Below are 15987 nucleotides of genomic sequence, written 5' to 3' on the forward strand. Positions count from 1 at the left end.
CAGAGATTCAAAAGAAACGTGATGACAGATTAGTAGTAGATGACGCTTCAAAATATTCAACCACGACAGAGCAAACAAGTGTCGGGGCTTCAGATGGCCCTTTGGTAGCACAGAATACTGCACCATCGATCCCATCCATGACAGCGCCAAGCGGTAATTCGTTCTTGGATGAAATATCATCAAAAATTGGACATCATAATGATAGGGCTCCGCCTGCACCTTCCGCGCCATCTATACCTTCTATGGGAGCACCACCTGCCCCACCATCTATGGGAGCTCCTCCAGCACCACCTGCTCCATCGACGACTGCTCCACCGGCACCACCTGCTCCACCTGCTTCATCAATGGGAGCTCCTCCAGCGCCACCAGCACCTCCTGCAGCTTCAGCGCCTCCTGCTCCACCTGCACCACCAGCTGCACCAATTTCATCGACTAACCATAAGCAAGCCGCACCGGTATCGTCTGGGCCTCTTCCATTTTTGGCAGAGATTCAAAAGAAACGTGATGACAGATTTGTAGTAGATGACGCTTCAAAATATTCAACCACGACAGAGCAAACAAGTGTCGGGGCTTCAGATGGCCCTTTGGTAGCACAGAATACTGCACCATCGATCCCATCCATGACAGCGCCAAGCGGTAATTCGTTCTTGGATGAAATATCATCAAAAATTGGACATCATAATGATAGGGCTCCGCCTGCACCTTCCGCGCCATCTATACCTTCTGCACCATCTATACCTTCTATGGGAGCACCACCTGCCCCACCTGCATTATCCATGGGAGCACCCCCAGCACCATCTACGGGAGCCCCTCCAGCTCCACCTGTAAAAGCTCCTGCAACTCCATTACCGGTATCTGAAGTCAAAAATAATTCTGCTGCAGGACATCATACATCGGGAAATACCGAATCATTGCATGGAGCCCCACATATAAGCTCAAGTTCCAAAAATTTAAAGCATAGACTATTTGAAACAGAAAATTCAACGTCGACACGTGAAATAAATAAGTATACAAACGAACCAGAGGTAGTGGTAGGAAATTATACAATAAATGGTTCCAGTCAGAGTACAGGTGTTAAATTAGATGAGGGTAAGATCACAATTGATGACAAACGTTTTAGATGGGGTAGCAAGTCACAAATGTCAAAACCAAGAGTTTTCCAGGGTAAAACAAAATTATATCCAAGTGGTAAAGGAAGTAGTGTACCTTTGAACTTAAGTTTATTCCAATAAATATAATTAATTATATAGCCTGCATCCTATTGTAATGATAACCACTTTCTAATATATTTTAAGACAATCCAGTATTTTAACTAGCAAAAATATTACGTATTCCGTTAGCTCAAATCTCTGTCGTGATTGATAAATGTAAAAATTAACTCCGATACGGGGAGTCGAACCCCGGTCTCCACGGTGAAAGCGTGATGTGATAGCCGTTACACTATATCGGATGCAATTATGCGGTTTGAGAAGAGTATTAATGAATCTAAAACTTATGGTAATATCGGGATATAATAATCGTGCTCAACAGTGTTATTCATTGCTTTAATATATTAAAATGTCAGAATTATTGTAGTGTATGTGACAGAACTAAGTGTTTTTGACACTTTGAGTCCAGAACCAATTGATCACTTACTAATGGAAAGGACGTTCTAGAACAATCTTCCAAATGATAGATGAAATATTTTCACTACAACACATGGCTACGTGAGAAACACCGATGTCCAATACAGTATTAACGACCTTGGGGAGAATGGTTGAACAATGTTAGAGTTCATTCATCTATCAGATAATATTTTATAAAGAGGACATTTAAATTTACATAGATTTTTATTAAACATAGTAATAAAGGACCAATCGATTATTGAAACTATAAGAAGATGGACTACTCAAAAGCAAATAAAGTGACTGGTGGGACTATGGTAGAAGTTGGCACTAGCCCAGATAAGCTTGTTTCTTAACAAAAGAATATACTGTGTCAACCTAGCCCATTAAGATTGCAGGCATATCAGGCCACCAAAGTGGGAATTGACATATAAGCAGGTCACACCATTGTAATTTTTCTTGTTCAGAAACGACATCATCGGTCACCTGTTGGATGGCTTTTGAAGTCATCTTCATCAATGACAGCTTTCTATTTCATTCGATACAAGTCACTGCCTTTGGCTTCGTGATTATTATTTGCAATTATCTTGACGGTCTCAACTAACAAAGAGTGGGTTAAGGAACGGGTATCAGTTTGAGCGGCAACAATAAAAACCTTCATTGTGTGAGTGTCTGTATGCGTTTGTATACTTAATTCTTTATAAGGTTACAGAATTTTAATTACCTGACCGTCTTCATTTTATAGAATACTGAAATAAAATAAACCAATTAATTTTCACCTAACTCTATTGTTTCAACCAAATCTTAGATCTCGAGAGTGCCTATTCGATGCCTATTAATTCGATGAGTACCTGATTCGGCCCTAAAATAGCACAATTTAAATTCATTACTCAGTAATACATCTGTGAAAAATACTGGTTCGAACTTAAGTAATAATTATCAATTAAGTGAGACATGCGTAACTTGTTGACTATGTACACCCAGACATCCAGAAAACACTTATTTTTTATGAAAAACAATTTTTCATTTTTCATTTTTTCATTTTTTCATTTTTGTGGGAGTCAGAAAATGATTGCTCGTTGTCTCGAGCCAAAAATATCTACTTGGTAATATAGTTCCTGGTTCTGGTTCTGTTTTCTGCGTAATGAGACGGCTCTAGACAGAGTTTCTTAGTAACCCTCACTCAGGAGGTGATATTGATGTCGTTCTAATAAGAACGTTATTCAGAATTTGTTGGCCAGATCGCCTTCTGGCTCTGCCTAACTAATCCTTTCTTCTAAGCAGAACGCTTCATTCCACACAATTAATCTACTTAATTTCAATGTCTCTACCATGTATTTTTGCATAACAGTATTGGTAGTAATCTCAAAACTCATCACTATGTTTGGTTTGAGTTTAATGATTTTACCCTAACTCGCTACTTACAAGGTTGTTCAGTTTGTTTAATATGACATGCTATGTTATTGCTAAGTTAACGGATTGTAACCTCACCATTGTCTCTCATATTTGACTATGAGCAGGATCGTTGTAAAGCTCTCTATTTGAATATATAGTATTATCTCTAGACTTAAAGATATGTGTTCAGCCCGTCGATATCCTGGTAAATTTTCACTATCTGTGCAATTTCAAATATAGTTCTAGAGAGTTGAATTTTACAATTAATAGTAAACTGTCATTGTATGTAATGTATTGTAATGTTGTTTCTTAGCTTGGAACTTTGTCACTAAGCATATACTATCTATTGTTTATGGTGAGTGTGCTAACGAAATATTGTAGAACATATTCATACCATCCTATGTTTTGAAATTTTATTTTAAGTAATAATTAGATTCTTGAATATATGCATAGTATTTAAAAATAGTACCTCTTACTAGTACATTTGCTCTGATTTTTGTAATTACCATTAAGACCCTAACACAGTCAAAGGGTATGTTAAGCACATATAGAGCTATATCATATAACAGATTTTCGGATCAGACGAAGACATTAATGAAGTCCCAATACCAACAAGGAGAGACATGTATCGATGAAATACCACTAATACGAAGTGGATGGTAAACTATTGTAGTCGATCCACCTATTTGATCAGGATAATTATTACTTAAATAAATGGAATGGTTCACTCACACGAGTTGATTTGGTCATTGGATCATTTCTGATCAATTAAAAAGGCATATTCTATGTTATGAACATGTTACTCGTCCTGCAATTATTAATAAAACAACGCATACATATATATTATAACCGCAAACATTTATAACTGTTTGTTAAAAAGGTATAGCAATTTAAATCAGTTTCAAAATTGATTAAACCGATTAACATATCTGCATCTTTTCCTTCATTTGTTTTTTTATATGATTAGAACCTATCGTTTCTGACATTTTACTAACTTAATGATTGCATTCAAAGAATTGTTTTGAATTGTCATATTACATTTATCCAGAAAATTTTTAAACATGCCTCCAAAGCAACAAATTTCCAAAGCTGCCAAGGCTGCTGCTGCCATGGCCGGTGGTAAGAAATCTAAGAAGAAGTGGTCCAAGAAGTCCCACAAGGACAAGGCCCAACACGCCGTCATCTTAGACCAAGAAAAATACGACAGAATCATGAAGGAAGTCCCAACTTTCAGATACGTCTCTGTCTCTGTCTTAGTTGAAAGATTAAAGCTTGGTGGTTCCATGGCCAGAGTTGCTTTAAGAGATTTAGAAGCTAAAGGTATTATTAAGCCAGTTTCTAAGCACTCTAAGCAAGCCATTTACACTAGAGCTACTGCTTCTGAATAAATCATTTAAACTAAAACTATTAAATTTATTTAGAATCAAGGTTTATTAAATTGTAAACTGCCTCCACGAGTTTATAATCTTATGACAGGTTCTTTGCATCCTAATGAATTTTGATAACTATATGTGTATAATCCATTTTTAATAAAATAAGGCATTATAAATACTATTTGAATTCTTGTAGTATTCGTGAATTTTATGTACTTTACGAATTTTCTGTTTATTGCTTTAATCACTTGTCAACTTAATATATTAACTATTAACTGATTGCTTCATTACGAGTTGTTGGAAGACTGTTTAAAATTTAAAGTAACCATTCATTACCATATATCATACTCTTAGGTTCTCGTGAGATGACCTAATTGTAGAGATGTTCCTATTTTCTAAATTGCTGCGTTTATAGTGATCTGTAATTTTTCAGATTTAAAAATTTTCAAGAAATTTTCAAAATGTATAAAAAGCCATCGAATTTTCACAGTATATTTTTTATAATAGGCATATAATACTTGGAGTTATTTTTCTGTTTTTTATTACTTTAGTTAGTTGTAAACAACAATAATTCTAATGATAACCAGCAGTCAGTTAATGCGATTGCTGTTAACTTGGTTGCATACGAATTTTATATTACATCTAAAGATAAATGATAAATTTTGCTAGGAAGTTTGATTAGTCATTTTTCTTTAGATTGCAATATGTGAATTCTTTTTTATAAGAGTTAGTGATTGTTTTCTAATATTTTTTGAAATTGATTATTCAATTTAAGAATATGATTATCAAAGTATTGATTGTCTTTGACGATCTCCCTTACTGAGGATGTATATGCAGGACAAATTGTTAATTAGGAATTCTTCGTTTATGATCTTAGAATTTAGAATTAATTTCAATATTATGATAACTGTCACTTAACTTTGTCGTCATTACCACATACCATGAGTGCATGATATACCATTGATATTATGTCATAAAGGATATAATTTTAATATACCATTTATTCTTTATGATGAATAGACTCCACATAGTCTTTTTACTATCCGGCGATGATTTTTAAAATATGTGCCATGGATAAAAACATGCATCACCATCTGAATGTTTAATATTATTTAAACTATTGTTTAATTGAATGTTAATCGATTAAATACTTTATGAACTTTTATCAATGGTTGTGGATGGTTCTTGATATATACACATATATGTGAACAAATTTGTTCAAAATTAAAAATCAAGTGCAAAGAAATTTACATGATGATAAAACTTTTTTCAGTTCTGCTTCTGAACATACAGGAAGATAACCCATTTACCAAATATTATATCTGAATTTTTCTTTGACACTCATTTATGAACTAATGTAATTGATGTATTTTCTCTTGTATGATGTGTTAAGTATTAGATAGCCTAAATGTTTCATTAGATTAGTGATGAACAATGGAACTTCGTAAAGTTAAAATGAGCTCAAGAGTGTTGAACATTATTTTCTTAGATATGATATATATCACTGTTAATTTAGTCTCCTCAAATATAAAAAGGCTACATAAGCTATCTGTTTTGACATCTTAGTCTGTCTTGTTTAATCTTTAAAAATATGTATGATTCAGCCTTGTCAACAAATTTCTTGGCATTATCTGACAGGTATGGTTTGATTTTTTCTAAGATATTAAGGGCATTTATTCTTGCATATGAATTGAAGTTCAATCTCAACCAAAATAGTCCAATGTAGAATACTAATGAAAAACCTGAAGTTCCATCTTTCAACAGAATGGTGTCGAACACTAATGCAACAACTGTTGCAGATTCAATATAGCCGATCGTTCTTAGCAGCTTACAATTCTTCATAATAAACTTTTCAGTAGCTTTTTCATCACCTTTAAATTCATTGTTTCTATTTAATAAATGTAAGTAACTGATGATCATAAATGGGCACAATCTATAAAATGATTTTCTGCCACCAATTAACCATACCACAGCTAGTAAAACAGCTTGGAAACTTTCTGAAGATAATAAGTCGTACCAGGTTGGATTGGAGTTGGAATATTGTTGATTCAATGAAACGACACTGGCAGTGAGATATCCAATCAAGGACAGTCTATATATGATATTTGGAAGCATGCCAGCAAAATAGGCAGTCCATGAATTGCCTTGAATGTATGCATATGATTTATTTAATCTTAGGAATAGCCATTTCCATTGACGGTATTTATAAAAATGAATAACATGATAAAAGTAAGTGATTGAAAAAATTATTCCCAAAACAACAGTAATCGAATGCCCAATAGTCCATAGTAGTTTCTGTTTAGCTAATGGATCCAGCATAGCCTTAGGCTTTTCTTTTTTCTAATAACTTGAATAGTTCTAGCCATATTTCCACTAAATTATCAATATAATCTTATAACGTTAGATAGTCAAAGTTCGTTACGCTTCGATTCAGTCCAGATACACAAAGTAAATATGTTTATTCAACTAAACGTTTAATATTAGTTATCTCCATATATATCTTATAAGCAACTATTGAATAATATATTTTATCTTTATTTGAAATATTTCTTATCCCATATTTTTATTAATTCAATTTTGAGGTTCCCAAAATTCTTATGTTATGGTTACGGAAAAAAACATAACTATGAAATATATCATATTATGAAAACTATTATAGCTCATCGAAATGGACTACTGATTAGTTTGTTAAGTAAATATACATATATATTTATATGTATGTAGTGCCCATTTCAATGTATCAAATCTATATAATTAACGCAAGTGTTGTTTCTAGATAAAAAAAAATCTGCTTTTTGCAGTTTGCAGATATGCAATATACTGGTGACGATGGAATGCCACCATTATCTTCATCATCATTTATGAGATGATCAATCTCGTAAATTTGATGGTCAATTATGGTTTCGTCTATATAATTATAATCCCATCTATATAAATGGTTAGATTCACTTCCACTGAGTACTGTGATCACATTTAAATCCTGTCTTAAGTATATTTTGCAGTCAATCAATGCATTTGATTCAAACTCTTCTTTTTCTCTCTCCGTAATTGCATTTCGTTTCTTGAATGTACAAACTTTATCCCAAAAGCCATCTTTTGATCTTTTAAATAAGATCACTCCTATATTTGTAACATTGGCCACCACATACACTTTTGTAACTTTAGTATATTTTTTCACTACTACCACATCAGACCACACCAGTTGGCCGTCATGAATATCATTATTATTACTATTATCGAAATTTACACCTTCTGTATAATACTTAATTGGCAATTTTTCTAGTTTATCATTAACTATAACATATATTGTGTTATCAGCACTTGAGATTGTCATAATTTGACTTGATGATAAAGTAGACCATAAAGACTCGTTTTCGATAGAGGGATAGTTTATCCCTAACTGGATTCCTGAAATATTTATAATACTATCCATTATTTGGTCTTTTATATTACTCAATGGTATGGACAATTTTATCTTTTGAAAGTGTTTCTTATGAATATCATAACGAAATTGTACAATATCTGACATTGTAGTACAGTATGTTACTATAATCGTATTGTCCTTATATCCTTGAGCATATATGCTGGTAATGGACACATTGACATTTGTAATTTCCCATTGCTGGAAAGTATCGGATGTTACACCAGTTTCTGCAACTGACAGTATTAACTCATCTAATGAGCATATTTGAATAGCATTACCTTTATTGATTATTAAGAAATGGCATATTTCTAAGTTACCTTTCTTCAAGTTCGGCACATTGACCAAATGAATGGACTTTATAACCGTCGAATTACGTCCCTCATTTGGAAACGTTACCGATGCTTTATTTCTCGTTAATTGTAAGTTCAAAACATTCTTATTAATATCTTCTTTATGAAAATATTTTAATTTACAATTAAAATTATTTGAAAAAGGTGATTCAACTAAAAAAACATAATTATCTGTTACACAATAACAATGTATGAAGTAATTTTTATTGCACTGGTAGAACATCTAATATTGATATCTTGTTTACGTTTTTCAATTAACAGAACTCTACATAATTGTACTCTTTATAAACTTTCACATTTTTGTATTCTTATTTTATGCGATTCTATTAAAAATAGGTTAGGTTCCTACATGTGGATGATACTTAATGTATATATATAAGTGCTATACTCTGTAACAATTTGATTATTGAAGCGTAACATGCATATTATTTATATATGTATGGATGATATGGAAGGGAGGTAATGGATACTGCTGTGGATGATAGGAAATGCCCGAATTGGCAAATGCATTAAATGTTCTCAATGTGTATAGCGAATGTTGTTCTGTGTTCTGGAAATTGGGAACATATTAAATTAAGTAAAATGATATTAAAAGTTTCTTGGATTAATTTCATTCGAATCGTTATCTTCGTAATATTTATTTTCTTCGATACTGGTGAAATTCGAATTACTTGAGTCACTATTACTTTTAGCATGACTATTACGGTTTTCATTTACGGCATTGTCCACATGATCTGGTTCTTCATTCAAATCACTTGGTAATCCATTCTGTATCCTTATTGTTCCACGACCATTGTAGTTTTGATTTGTTCTAATACTTCCATTTCTATCTATTGTCGTTGCTGGTAATCTGGGAGAAGGGAGTTGGTTTAAGCTATGGCCTCTGCTATGTCTAAATTCATCCCTTGTGACCAGGAGATCTAATGAATCGTCATTATTTAAAGATGAACGATCATTCAATTGTTCATCTAAATCTGAAGAAGAACCACCAAGCGGGGATTTGGTTTCGTACTTTTCGCTTGTATCTTTCCCCAGTAGGTTATACCACCAAGCTGTAAATTTATTTGCACTGTATGCAGTAACGACTTGGCCATCTGAATTAATAAAATCAGTCTTCTTTGATTGTATGCAAAAAATATAGAAAATGATTAATAACGCTAGAAGCACTGGAACACCAATACCGACGACACAACCGATGACGATATTTCTATTCTTTTTTGAAAGACCACTATGATTATTTGCATTTGTATTATTATTATTTGCACTAGCGGTGGCTGTTGCTGACAATGTGACATAGATATCAGAAAGGATGGTTGAACCGTTGATAACTGTTGTTAGAGTTGCTCTAAGCAAAGACGCCGAAGATTCTGCACTAGTAGAAGGTTCATCCATGGAAGATGAAGGGGATTCATATGCTGTTGAAGAAGGTTGGTGTTGCGAAGTAGATTCGGTTTGACTAAAGGAGGACTCGTAGGAACTTGATGATTCATATGTTGAAGAAGAGGACTCTGTTATTGATGAACGTTCCGTATGACTAGAACTTGAGCTTGATGACGACGATGACGACGACGATGATTCCGACGATTCCGACGACGATGATGTTAAAGATGATGACGACAAGTACGACGACGATACGTACGATGTAGTTAATGATGACGACTGGAATAAGCTCGAAGAGTATCCGGTGGAACTCGACATCTGTTGAGAACTCCCATTATTCTCACTGGCAGAAGAGTACAGAGACGAAAACCTGTATTGGGAGAAAGTAGAAGAGTAACTCCTTGGCGTAGTGCTATTATCTGAAGCAGCTAGAACATTAGCACCATTAAACCATGTAGCAGCCAGCACATAGGACAACTTGAGCAGCATATTAATAAAAATAGTAGGAATGATTCTGTGTAGCACAACTAACTAGTCCAATTACAAGCAACTGCGATCCGATGCTTTACAGAGCAAGTGAACTTTTCAACGAAGGGATAGTAATCTGAAAGCTAATGTTCTTATATATATATATATATATATATATTTGTCTCTGGATCGGAATGCTTATTCTGAATCGTTAGAATCAGGATGTGTGATATAAGATTGGAACTCCTTATCGAGACGGATAATCGACACTGTGTGTCAGGTAAGATAGTTAAATAGAGCAATGATATATTGCTATTTGAAATGTTTGATCTCGAGGAATAGACAGCATTGGGCTTGTCGATGTATCAGCAGTGTGTTGTTTTGTTATTTTTATATTTCTTTTTCAGTTTTTTTTCACTTTCTTTTTCTTTCACATGACAACAGCCCGTAGGACCGCCGGGGAGAAATCTCCGCACCCACCATTGAACCCGTCATGTGCGGTGTTTACTGTATTCCCAGGCCGTCTATACCCAAATAGGCAATAATGAAAGCACCCATGCTGCCTCCGCTGCCGCCTCACTGCTGCGCTACGCGCAGCAGTGAGCTCCCCAATAAAACACGCACACTTGCGCGCGGCAGTCTCTAACATCTCAGATATTTCCTGAGAAGGTATAAATCCAGCCCTGCGGGGTTCACAGCCAAAACTGCCAGAACATGCAATTGATACTAATTATAGCAGGTCTCTCTAGCCAGCTTTTTCCCGTCCCCTCTTCCGTTTTTCAGTAAATCCCGAAGATTCACAGAGTCCAGAGTTCCCCCCGGACAAGAAATCTGGCAGTCACGCACCCGTCCGCACGCCCAGTTCTCTCTTGCCCGCGCAAACCACGCACAACTCCATCTGTAAACAAAGACGCGAAAAACAGGACCGCAACACAATCTCGCCCAGAAAGCCACTGCGGGAAATCACTACCCTGACCAGTACACGTCGTTGCCAGCTGCTGCCGTTCGCTCTCGCAGCCCGCCATCGCCGTCTCATCGTCGTTTCAGATTGTTAAAAATAGATCGAGCCGGGTAATATTTGGCCATCGCACGTGATGTGCAACTTGTTGAGCCCAAGTCAGGTTTGTTACCCGACACATCGGTATATATATATACATTTTTGCAACAAATGGCTTTACGATACAATATAGATAGCTTTTATTCAGCCTACTGGCATGCGTATCTGCACAGATGGTAAGGTATAATAGCACATTCCATATATCAATTAACTGTCGTGCTATACATATAATCGATATTCGAGGCTTCTATTCTTTCTGTAAAAAATTCTTGTGCAGTGAGAGGAAATTGAACGTATTCCAATCCCACTTATTACACACATAAATACAGAATGTCCGTTGACAAACGTACTTTGATCGCAGTTATAGGAGACGAAGATACAGCAACTGGCTTGCTGCTAGCTGGGATTGGACAAATCACTCCAGAGACGCAGGAGAAGAACTTTTTTGTTTATGAAGAGAACAAGACCACCAAAGAAGATGTCTTGGAGAAGTTCCAATTCTTCACCCAAGAAAGAGATGATATTGCTATTTTATTAATTAATCAATACGTGGCAGAAAAGATTAGGGCAGACATTGATTCGTATTCAAATGCTTTTCCAGCAATATTGGAAATCCCATCAAAGGACCACCCATATGATCCAGAGAAGGACTCAGTCTTGAAGAGAGTCAGAAGGTTATTTGGTGAGTGAGTCAAATTGTATACTGAAGATAAATCAATACCACAACATCACATTAAATAAATAAATAATAATAATAATAATAATAATAATAATAATAATAATAATAATAATAATAATAATAATAATAATAATAATAATAATAGAATTAAGATAACAATGTATTTTTTTTTTATTAGTCTAACTATATCTATGTAAAGGCAGGCACATCTTATGTGCCAACAAAAATAGGGCTGTATTGTCTTCAAGCAGACAATTCGTAAAGCGATTTTTCAAGAGCTTCAATAAAGATATCCGCATGTTTAATATCAAATGTAAGTGATGGCCTCAATCTGATAGATTTTGTTGAGCAACCGCCTACGTTACAGCCATTGCTTTTTAAAAGCGCCAACAATTCATCTCGCTGTTCGTTATTTTCAACATCCCAGGCAATGAAAGTTGCCCTGTTTGCACCTCTTAATCTTTGTAAGTAGTTTGGATAAACAACTGCCAATTTAGTTAGCTTACTCATCAAATAGTCTCCAACTTCGTTGACATGTGTGATCAGGTCCTTCTTAACGATTTCTTCACAGATTACGTTGGCAATTAAAAATCGTGCTGGATCACCGCACCATGTATTAAATTGCCTATACTTCATGTTTGGGATAAAATCTGGATCATGGAAGAAATACCCGGCACTTTGAAATTTCTTAGAGAATGTCACTAAATCAGGGGGTGGTTCAATAGCGGCATGTTCATGGCACCACATTTTACCAGTTGCACCCACTCCGGTTTGGACTTCATCGATAATATAAACAATTCCATATTTTAAAGTAATTCTCTCAAAGACTGCAAAAAATAAAGCAGAAGCATGATTATCTCCACCTTCTGATTGAATTGGTTCAATAATTAAAGCAGCAACTGGGCAATACCAAGTTTTAATAATTTCTTCAACATTCAGTACACATTCGTCATCAACTTTTTTATTAAACTCTTGATTATCTTCCAATGGATATTTATAAACCGGATATGGTGCATGCGGCCAGTTAAAAGCCGGTAAATCTAATTTATGGATTGGTTTCGAACAAGTAACAGAAGCTGTAGCAAATAATCTGCCATGAAATGCGTTCTTAAATGATAATACAGCTAAATCTGGAGAACCTGGTGCTTGATTGTCCATTACACTCGCATTTTCGTCTTCTGTATATTTAGTTTTAAAACCTCTTTTTTTGCCACAATAATACATGAACGCAGCTTTGAAGGCCAGTTCATTTGCGTCTGACCCAGATAATCCTGACCAAATCTTATTTTGACCATTTGGAGCAAATCTTAATAAATTTTGTAATTGCTTAGGCAATCTTTTTGATGGGAAATTGCCCATTGCAGGACGTTCGACCAAAGATTCGATCATCTCTTGACTTTTTGCAGCTTCGATCAACAAAGGATTATTATAACCCAAAGCAATTGACGCAATCTGTTGATAAAGATCCAAATAATAGTTCCCATCTAGGTCGCAAATATAGTTACCAATTGACTTCTCATAATCAGCAATAAAGTAAACAGCTCTTGTATCGAATACTTTTGATAGTTCATTCAACTGATTAATTGTTTCTTCAGAAGGTTCGATTGACTTCAATATAGGTCTTTCTGGTTCATTGGGATAGTACTCACTTGATATTGTCATGTTTTTTTGTTTTATATAGTGACTATGAAAAAGTATGATAACAAACTTGTTTTATTATATCAATTGAAATGTCAATGAAAAAATAAAAAAGGACTGCACCACCCAACGTAAAAACCATATAATGCGCATTTAAAAGTAATAATAATGGTTTATATATGAACAATATTGCATTTTTCAATTAAAGAAAGAACAAAACATCATCGGACAATGTTTACCATTATAGAAGGGGTAAATTATTTAGTTCAATTGAATGTACTATCTTATCTTATCTTATCTTAATATTAAGGTAAAGATCACGATCTTTTAGTAACCGAAAATTCATTCACATATGTTATCAATTATCAATTGATATCTGTTCATTTGTTCATCTGTCATAATTCGTTATCTAAAAATGATTACATCTTTTTTTAATATTTCTTTTTTAACTCCCTTAATTTTATACGTTTGTTTTTCTCTTTTTCTTATCTCCACCTTTTGAAAAAATGAAACGCAAATTTGTCCATTAACATTATCAATTTTGATTATTTATTAATATTATAAAGAAATCTCCAACAAATAAATTGAAGATTGGGTCAATTTACTCCAATTTTATAATGAATGACTCAGTAATAATACAACTGATTTGTTTGTTGGTGCGTTGTTTTTCCCACTGTATCTGTAATTCTTAATTAACCAGTTTATGCAGATTTGTACTTATATTTTAATGTTCTCAAATCAGTAATATCATTATTCAACAATTTTATCCAATATATGGTTAAATTGGAGATAATATATTGCAATGATGGTAAGAAAATAAATATATGCAATAATACACTAGTATTTTTATTTGTCTTATCTGCGACACTTGATATTTCTTTATAATTTGAGTAGAATAACCAATTAATTGTAATTATTATTATAATATTCAATATGTTTAATTTATTATTGTTAATATTAAATTTAAACTTAAATTTATTAATCATTGGTAAATCTTTGATAATTATATTATATCTTAATATTATCAATGACAACAACATTGATTGTAATGATAATACAAATATGATTTTAATTAGTCTGTTAGAATATTTCTTAATCAAAAATATATAAATACCACATATTATTAAATTCAATATAGTCAAAAAATTAATGTATTGCTTATTGTTATCATAGTTTATTATTTCTAATTTGTTAATTAATTCTTCTTGTTCGTCAATATCAAGTGGTATATCACCGACTTCGTTATCATAGCCAATTCCAAGTAATGCTCTGTTAATTTTTCTTAAACGGGACATCGTCTCATAATGTGTTCTGCTTTTATTATTTATACCAGATATTTTTAAGTTAAATATTATAGATGCAAATTGAAATGATGATGAGAATTAAGGTCTCTTTATACATAATGATATTGAAATTTTGGAAAATTCATATAATTTCCCGGTCACGTGATAAAAATTAATTCAAATCATATAGATATTGTAGTAAACTCCCCCGATTGCAAAAAAAAAAATGGTAAAGAAGATTCAATAGTCATATCTTGATTCATTCACTGGTATGATGTGATGCTCTCAAACTTACATCTCTTGCAATATATAGTAAAAATATCACTTAAAAATATGCTTATAGCAAGAAGATCGTTCACTATATTTCATTCTTTAAAGCAGAAATTACCTGTAAAGGATATTGTAAAATTATCATTCGCCAAAGTTTCACCAACTAGTAACGTTAATTCTTCAAACAATGAAACTACTCAGGCTTTCGTTAATATCCATGGCTTACTTGGAAATAGATTGATTTTTAACTCAATATCTAAGACGTTGGCAAACACTTTTAATGCAGATGTTTATTCAATTGATTTAAGAAATCACGGACAATCAGAAAGAGCATTTCCATATGATAACTTAACACTATCAAATGATGTGTGTTCATTTGTGGAGAAGCATATTGGTTTGAAGAAACCAGTCAATTTGATCGGTTTCTCTGCAGGTGGTAAAGTGGCAATGTTGACTGCTTTAAATAAAAATTTGAAGTTTAATTTGAATAAAATGATAATCATTGACATTTCACCGAATTATACAGATGAATTGGTACAGATTTTAATCGATAATTATAATTTAATAATGCAAATATTAAATAAAGAAATCTTAATTGAAAAAAATTCAAAAAATTGGAAGCAAAAAGTTACTAAATTATTTAACGACATAAAATCATCCGATCCCTCGACTTCATTATATTTCAGTTCAGGCTTCACTCATTATGCGAAAAATAATGAAGTTGATCATGAAAACAACTACATTGAATATAACATACCATTGGAATCTATGCCAGGCATAGTCCAATCAGCTAAAGACTGGCCAATTTTGACTCAAAATCCAAATTTAAACGAAACTTCGAGTGTACCAACTTGTTTCTTTAAAGCATTAAAATCGCCAATTATGACAAATGATTACACTTCTATTAAAAATGTGTTCCCAAATTTAAGTGTCGTAGAATTTAATTGTTGTCATAATTTATTTCTTGATGCTCCAAAAGAATGTTTGGATTATATTATTAAGTATGTCAAAACTGAATAAAAATTCTTGCAGAAAATATATGAGGGTATTTCGTTATTGAACTATA

At 33.4% G+C, this 15987-nt stretch overlaps 9 protein-coding genes and 1 non-coding gene across 10 annotated transcripts in view; 4 read left to right on the forward strand and 6 right to left on the reverse strand.

The window, feature by feature from the left end:
• Window positions 1–1232, forward strand: part of VRP1 (Vrp1p) — a gene marked incomplete at both ends in the record, with an annotated part of 1899 nt that extends 667 nt beyond the window's left edge. Inside the window, one exon of the mRNA XM_003687649.1 lies at window positions 1–1232. This exon is cut by the window's left edge and continues 667 nt beyond it. Coding sequence (XP_003687697.1) covers window positions 1–1232 — 1232 coding nt within the window.
• A 146-nt stretch (window positions 1233–1378) lies between these two features.
• On the reverse strand, window positions 1379–1450 carry TPHA0Ktrna3E. Its single transcript has one exon. It is a non-coding gene; the product is annotated as a tRNA-Glu (tRNA).
• A 2610-nt stretch (window positions 1451–4060) lies between these two features.
• Window positions 4061–4387, forward strand: TPHA0K01310 (40S ribosomal protein eS25; the record flags this gene model as incomplete). The annotated part of the gene is made up of 1 exon (XM_003687650.1): window positions 4061–4387. The coding sequence occupies one exon, from the start codon at window positions 4061–4063 to the stop codon at window positions 4385–4387; it is 327 nt and encodes a 108-aa protein (XP_003687698.1).
• Window positions 4388–5917: 1530 nt separating this feature from the next.
• Window positions 5918–6691, reverse strand: TPHA0K01320 (uncharacterized protein; the record flags this gene model as incomplete). The annotated part of the gene is made up of 1 exon (XM_003687651.1): window positions 5918–6691. One exon carries the CDS (start codon window positions 6689–6691, stop codon window positions 5918–5920), a length of 774 nt encoding a protein of 257 aa, XP_003687699.1.
• Window positions 6692–7118: 427 nt separating this feature from the next.
• TPHA0K01330 (uncharacterized protein) lies at window positions 7119–8369 on the reverse strand (the record flags this gene model as incomplete). The annotated part of the gene is made up of 1 exon (XM_003687652.1): window positions 7119–8369. One exon carries the CDS (start codon window positions 8367–8369, stop codon window positions 7119–7121), a length of 1251 nt encoding a protein of 416 aa, XP_003687700.1.
• Window positions 8370–8734: 365 nt separating this feature from the next.
• On the reverse strand, window positions 8735–10015 carry TPHA0K01340 (uncharacterized protein; the record flags this gene model as incomplete). Its single annotated transcript, XM_003687653.1, has 1 exon — window positions 8735–10015. The coding sequence occupies one exon, from the start codon at window positions 10013–10015 to the stop codon at window positions 8735–8737; it is 1281 nt and encodes a 426-aa protein (XP_003687701.1).
• Window positions 10016–11381: 1366 nt separating this feature from the next.
• VMA7 (H(+)-transporting V1 sector ATPase subunit F) lies at window positions 11382–11741 on the forward strand (the record flags this gene model as incomplete). Its single annotated transcript, XM_003687654.1, has 1 exon — window positions 11382–11741. One exon carries the CDS (start codon window positions 11382–11384, stop codon window positions 11739–11741), a length of 360 nt encoding a protein of 119 aa, XP_003687702.1.
• A 232-nt stretch (window positions 11742–11973) lies between these two features.
• Window positions 11974–13392, reverse strand: UGA1 (4-aminobutyrate transaminase; the record flags this gene model as incomplete). Its single annotated transcript, XM_003687655.1, has 1 exon — window positions 11974–13392. One exon carries the CDS (start codon window positions 13390–13392, stop codon window positions 11974–11976), a length of 1419 nt encoding a protein of 472 aa, XP_003687703.1.
• A 677-nt stretch (window positions 13393–14069) lies between these two features.
• TPHA0K01370 (uncharacterized protein) lies at window positions 14070–14663 on the reverse strand (the record flags this gene model as incomplete). The annotated part of the gene is made up of 1 exon (XM_003687656.1): window positions 14070–14663. One exon carries the CDS (start codon window positions 14661–14663, stop codon window positions 14070–14072), a length of 594 nt encoding a protein of 197 aa, XP_003687704.1.
• Window positions 14664–14984: 321 nt separating this feature from the next.
• Window positions 14985–15941, forward strand: EAT1 (putative hydrolase; the record flags this gene model as incomplete). Its single annotated transcript, XM_003687657.1, has 1 exon — window positions 14985–15941. One exon carries the CDS (start codon window positions 14985–14987, stop codon window positions 15939–15941), a length of 957 nt encoding a protein of 318 aa, XP_003687705.1.
• Between the last annotated feature and the right edge of the window lie 46 nt (window positions 15942–15987).

This window comes from Tetrapisispora phaffii, chromosome 11, assembly GCF_000236905.1.
Source record: "Tetrapisispora phaffii CBS 4417 chromosome 11, complete genome".
Taxonomy (NCBI): domain Eukaryota; kingdom Fungi; phylum Ascomycota; class Saccharomycetes; order Saccharomycetales; family Saccharomycetaceae; genus Tetrapisispora; species Tetrapisispora phaffii.